The sequence below is a fragment of the Lactuca sativa genome, chromosome 8 (assembly GCF_002870075.4).
Source record: "Lactuca sativa cultivar Salinas chromosome 8, Lsat_Salinas_v11, whole genome shotgun sequence".
NCBI lineage: Eukaryota > Viridiplantae > Streptophyta > Magnoliopsida > Asterales > Asteraceae > Lactuca > Lactuca sativa.
In genome coordinates, this window is record NC_056630.2 from 253,347,055 (window position 1) to 253,352,895 (window position 5,841).

The 5,841-nt window shown below is 38.6% G+C and overlaps 2 protein-coding genes and 1 non-coding gene across 3 annotated transcripts; 1 reads left to right on the forward strand and 2 right to left on the reverse strand.

Annotated features, from left to right (window-relative positions):
• Window positions 1-1,678: 1,678 nt before the first annotated feature.
• LOC128127959 (uncharacterized) lies at window positions 1,679-2,194 on the reverse strand. The gene has a single exon (XM_052766709.1). The coding sequence runs from the start codon at window positions 2,192-2,194 to the stop codon at window positions 1,679-1,681; it is 516 nt and encodes a 171-aa protein (XP_052622669.1).
• A 217-nt stretch (window positions 2,195-2,411) lies between these two features.
• LOC128127960 (uncharacterized) lies at window positions 2,412-3,730 on the reverse strand. Its single transcript, XM_052766710.1, has 3 exons — window positions 2,956-3,730; window positions 2,799-2,908; window positions 2,412-2,693 (listed from the first exon to the last, which is right to left on the reverse strand). Exons 1-3 carry the CDS (start codon window positions 3,728-3,730, stop codon window positions 2,412-2,414), a joined length of 1,167 nt encoding a protein of 388 aa, XP_052622670.1.
• LOC128128246 (small nucleolar RNA R71) lies at window positions 3,240-3,346 on the forward strand. The gene has a single exon (XR_008226106.1). It is a non-coding gene; the product is annotated as a small nucleolar RNA R71 (small nucleolar RNA).
• Window positions 3,731-5,841: the final 2,111 nt, after the last annotated feature.

A 5,841-nucleotide genomic window follows, 5' to 3' on the forward strand; every position in this document is an offset into this window, starting at 1 on the left:
CTCCTAAGTCATTTTCCCATTTGGAAAATTGGGTCATAGTTTGGGCCTTAATGATTATATGATGTTGGGCCTTAGAATAAGACCATGTATAGGACTGGGCCCAATTTGGAAAATTGGGCCATATGTTGGGCTTTGATTCCTAGTTTGACTTTTGGGCCTATGGATTGGACCTTGGGCTGGAATAAAGCCAAGCTTGGGGTAATGTAGTAATTATCCAAAGTAGGTATTTATGGTTATGTAGTGGAACCCAATTATTAATTGGGTGTTATTTTGATGTTGACAGTTAGGGAACCTGTCATCCAGCAGTTGCGGTTGGGTCTGTGGGACTTCAGCAGTGCCAGGTGAGTCTTCTCACCATGCATATGGGTCTATGGCACCAAGGCCTTTCCCATTATATGATTATGATATATGTGTTAGCCATTTTGTGTTTTGATATGATATGTGATTGTGTGTTTTGCATGAAGACCCCGGGGGAGTCTGTGGCATTGGATGTAAGACCATGTGGGGTAGTCCATGGCAGTCCTAGTTGAAGACCATGTGGGGTAGCCCATGACATTGGATGTAAGACCATGTGGGGTAGCCCATGGCAGTCCTAGGTGAAGACCATGTGGGGTAGCCCATGGCATTGGATGTAAGACCATGTGGGGGAGCCCATGGCAGTCCTAGGTAAAGACCATGTGGGGTAGCCCATGACACTATTACAGGTTTTATGTATGCATGACTTATATGATATGTGTGTAGCTTTTATAGCTAACAGGTTATATGATATGTGTGTAGCTTCTATAGCTAACATGATATATGATATGTGTGTAGCTTTTATAGCTGACAAGATATGTGATATGTGGATTGTGTATGTGGTATGATCTGGGAAACTCACTAAGCTTCGTGCTTACGATTTTCAGTTTTGGTTTCAGGTACTTCATTTTCAAAGGAAAGGAGTCGGCTCGATCGCAGTGCATCACACCATGTTTTCCGCACACAAGATCTTTGGGATTAGACTCTGATATGGTTTTATGATACTACGTTTTGATTATTGACACTTTGGTTTTGATATGACATGATATTATGGATGTTTTATTATACTGTTGGTTTTATAATAACGTTTTTAAAAATGAAATTTTTTTTCTTGAATTTTTGGGATGTTACACTATGGCACTTTGTCTTTTCTTTAGAACTTTGACTAGGCTTTCTTTCTCGTGTTTTGCTAGATCAGAGGAAATGATTACTGGATTTTGTTGTTCTTCTTCCAAGAATGCATACTCCAGGTGTTCGGGGAGGGCCTTGAGCTCAATTTTTGGTTGTTCGTCAGTTACCATGACGTGGGCATTTTTCCACGTCATGGTGTCGCAACTTTTAATCCCATATCGCGAAAAAAACTTTACCACGTCGTGTTATCCTCACCACGTCGTGTTGCCTCTTCTTTCTCTTTCATTGCTTCCTTATACTCACCTTCTTCCAATAGCTTCTCCAACTCTTGTAGGTCGAGTTCGGGATCAAAATTTCCTTCCTCAAGCACCATAAATCCCTCAGTTTCTTTTTCTTTCCATCCAGCTAGCTCTTTTTCAAGTACTTCATCCAACACATCAACCGAATACAACATATCGTCACTCATCCTTGAATGTTTGATTGCCCGATTAACTCAAAAAGTAAACGCTTCTTCTCCAACTCGTAGAGTAAGCTAGGACTCCCTTATATCAACTAAAGCTTGGACGGTTCTCAAAAATGGCCTTCCAAGTATGATTGGGACTTGCTCGTCTTCATCCATATCCAACACAATAAAATCCGCAGGAAAAATGAACTTATCTACTTTCACCAGCAAATCTTCACAAATACCCCTTGGAAACGTCATAGTTTTATTGGCTAAATGGATAACCATGCGGACCAGTCTTGGTTCGGGAAGGTCGAGCTTCTTGAAGAACAAATAGGGCATTAAGTTGACACTTGCTCCCGAGTCAGCTAGAGCATGACTTGTTGCTAGATTCCCGAATTGGCATGGCAAGGTTATGCTTCCTGGATCTCCCATCTTCTTTGGTAGCATGTTTAGCATTGCAGCAGAACAAGTTTCATTCAATACTACCTTTGATAACCCCTCAATCTTCTTACGGTTTGTTAACAAGTCCTTGAGAAACTTGGCATATTTTGGCATTTCAACTAAAGCTTCAAGGAAAGGAATGTTGATTTGGAGAGATTTCATGTGTTCTAGAAACCTCTAGTAATCTTCAGCCTGCTTCTCTTGAATAGCCCTACTGGGAAAAGGTAGTGGTGGACGATATGGCTTTATAGGTTCAGGAGCTTTCTTTTCAGCTTCTTGCCAAGTCGTGGTGAATGCCCAGACTCGTGTTCTTTACTTTCCTCTTGAATTTCCAACTCCGCTTCTGGTTTGTTTCTGTCAATAGGAGCTAAATGAGTAATTATTTTCCCGCTTCTTGTGGTGATGGTTTGAATGTGGCTCCTCTCGGGTTCTGTTCGGTATTTCCTGAAAGTCCACACGACGATCTTTCATTCAGTTTGCTTGCTAGTTGCCCGAGTTGTTTTTCTATCGTAAGGATTGATGCTTGTTGATTCCGTACGAGAGCTTGAGTATTTCTCATCATCTCTTGTTGTTCTTTCATCATCATTTTTTGTCCTTTCATTAACTCTTGATGTTCTTTAATTGCTGCTTTAGTTCCTTCATGCCTTTTTTTCTGAAGCGGCTACAAATCGAGTAAGCATAGTCTCCAAATCAGATTTCTTTTCCTCCGGGTGTTCTTCTCTTTGGTATAGGCCTCTTCCTTTTGTTCATACTTCTCTTCTTTTGCCCTTTTATACTCATCGTAAGGCAACCACTTTTTCTTGGGCTTTCTCCAATCTTCATCAAAACGATCACCACTCGAGTGAAAAGCTTGAACCTTCCGGTTTCCATTATCATCTAAATCACAATCTTCAGTCAAATGAGGCCCATTACAGTTTTCACACCAACTCGAATAGCATGGATTGTTTTATCCATCTTAGTCATTCTCCTATCCATGTTGTGCAACATTGCTAGAACTACAGACATGTCCTCTGAAGCTGCATTAGCCAATCCTCTAGTCACATCCTTCCTTGGTTTATGGTATTCTCTAGTGTGCTTAGAGAATTCTTCAATGAGCTCTTTTACTGTTGCGGATGCCTTCTTTGTGAGTGGTCCTTGAGAATCAAGGAGATGCTTGGTTGTCACATTCACTCCATCATAGAATATGGAGACTTCTTGTTGACTATTTAGATCATTATGAGGGCAATTCCTCAATAAACTTTTATATCTCTCCCATGCCTCATAAAGGGACTCACCTGGTTGTTGCTCAAAGTTTGCAATGGCCTTCTTCAATTTTGATATTTTTGATGGAGGGCAAAATTGATCAATGAAATCCTTGCGCATCTTAGCCCATGTGGTGATAGATCCTGGAGGGAGTGACTTTAGCCATTCTTTCACGGCTCCTTTGAAAGTGACAGGTAGCATGCGAAGTAGAACAGTATAGCGAGGAACATTAGGTGTGTTTAAGTAGTCTGCTATATCGTTGACCTCGTCAAGATGCTTGTACGCGTCTTCGTTATCCTTCCCATAAGATGGTATGTCCCGGAGTTGTGATAGTATATGACCTTTCAGTTCAAAGTTTGCAGTTGCTGGAATCGCGGGTTGCACGAGTCTTGGGTCGGTATCGTCACGCATCCGTTTCTTCCATTCTCCCATTGACATTTCATTGATGTTCGCCATGGTATTAGTGAGTTCGTTTTCTACGTCGCTTCCTTCTTCAAATTCGCTTTCTTCCTTTTCGGTATCGCACTCGGTATCCTCCTTCTTTGGGTCTTCGTCCGTCAATGAAGAGATCCTAGATTCTCCTACTTTCTTGCCCTTCTTCTTGTTAAAAAACAAATTTGAGGTTCTTCAATGGCGAATTTTTCGATGTTGCGGTTTCGCATACGGTTTTGCCTTTGCTTTTCCTTAAAGTTGCTTCTGGGTCTTCAAGTGGTGAAATTAAAGGTGTGCCTCCTCCTCTGGTCATAAACGTACTGCAATTAAACCAAGGAAACACGTAAAAGAACAAAAATGAAAAATTAAATTTCTACTATAGCGATACCACGACGTGGTAGAAAATACCGCGACGTGGTGAATCTAGAATACGAAAATCCTAAAAATAAATTAAAAACTAAATTCTAACAGAAAATATTCCTAAAAATAGCAATATAAAGTAACTAGAACTGAACCGTTCCCTGGCAACGGCACCAAAAACTTGATGTGTTTAATGTGCTTATATTTTATCCAAGTTAATTTATAAAATTTATTCCCTTCGCTAGACTATTAAACACACTAGGCAGTGTACCTAATCGTACAATAGTATAGCAATGGTATGAATGAGTGTCGAACACAAGGAACGGTGTTTAAATTACTTTATTTTACTATTTAACTAACTATTAATCAAATGAGAAAAGGTATATGTTTTCCTAGTTTTGAAAGACTAGATACTTTATTAATAACTTACTCAAAATTCACTTAATCAAACTAACACTAAAACTAAGCAAGTACACAAGTATGAATGTACCAAGGTGAGAAAGAGACTTTCGTTTAGTTTCGGATTCGTTGTTATTGTAGTTGATTTATGGATGTGCAATGGATTTAGTTTCTTTAGTTACCGATTCCTAAGATGACTAAAGTACTATTCACTAATTTAATCCTTTAGCAAACTAGCTTATTTATTCGGTGATCAGGCGGACAAACTTACTAGCTTACTAGTGTTCAGTTCGAGTTGACAAGACTTATAATTAATCGACCAACTTAGTTTGTTGATTTAATTTCATATATGATTTTTCGCCATATATTAGCTCCTATACTCTTTTACCCACTTTTCTACTTAACCCTAGGTTTTATTCAAAACTCTAGTCCTATAATTTTGCAATTCACAAGATTATAAGATTCAAATCTAATTAAGAGAGATAGTCATACTAACTTAATCAAATTCAGCTATAACTAGAGGGAAGCAGTTATCAAAAGCACTTGAGGTTCTTTAATAAGCTAAATCAATAAATAAGAAAATAAAGAAATTTAAACCATAAAAACAACTAACAATATTCAATTCATCCTAATCTAAACGAAAGTCATGAGTGTTTAGCTCATGATTTCAGCAAATAAAATCACAAATACTAAATTCAAGGTGTTAGACTGTCACAACTAGGAAATTCGATGCCTTGTAAACATGGAACAATGATAACAAATGTGAACAAACAATGTGAAAGCATGCATGATGCTTATTTTATAACAAAAAAACTTCATCAAATACTTCATTCTAGCCCTACAAATGGTCAACAAAGAATTGGAAACATTTGAAATTCCAATTTGAGTTCACTTTGAAGTAGGACTTCCTTATTGGACCTAATGGACCAATGAGCTTACAATTTAACTATCTTGAACCTAGAACTCTCAAATGGGCCCTAATTGGACCCATATACATGAAGCTTAACATTTTTGGGCCTTATGAACCCAAAATAAACTAGATTAACTTTAATGGGCCTTATTGGACCAAAACAAATTTATATTAGCCCTAATAGGTCATAAAAATCATTCCTTGATTTTTATTGGGCCAAAAATCACCTAACTTAACCATAAAATGGACTTAAGCATTCAAGGCCCAAATTTTCTTTTCTTCCCTCTCCATTATCGGCCCAAGCCCACCTAGAGGAAAAGTTGACTTGTGTGGGTGCCACCTCATTTTTACATGGAGGTTTTCCATGCAAAGTCTCATGCTACCATGCACCTATCTCATCACTCACTCTCTCTTCTCTCCTCTCTTTCTTCCTCTCGGCCGAACCTAAACAAACACACACACACAC

What these genes read in the sequence shown, in the direction of transcription:
- LOC128127959 (XM_052766709.1), bottom strand. Translation starts at nt 2,194, where the DNA reads ATGAAATCTCTCCAAATCAACATTCCTTTCCTTGAAGCTTTAGTTGAA.
- LOC128127960 (XM_052766710.1), bottom strand. Translation starts at nt 3,730, where the DNA reads ATGGCGAACATCAATGAAATGTCAATGGGAGAATGGAAGAAACGGATG. An exon ending in AATCCATGCTATTCGAGTTG is followed by an intron (nt 2,909 to 2,955) that starts GTGTGAAAACTG and finishes ATTGTGATTTAG; the next exon opens with ATGATAATGGAAACCGGAAG. An exon ending in CTTACGATGAGTATAAAAGG is followed by an intron (nt 2,694 to 2,798) that starts GCAAAAGAAGAG and finishes CTCGATTTGTAG; the next exon opens with CCGCTTCAGAAAAAAAGGCA.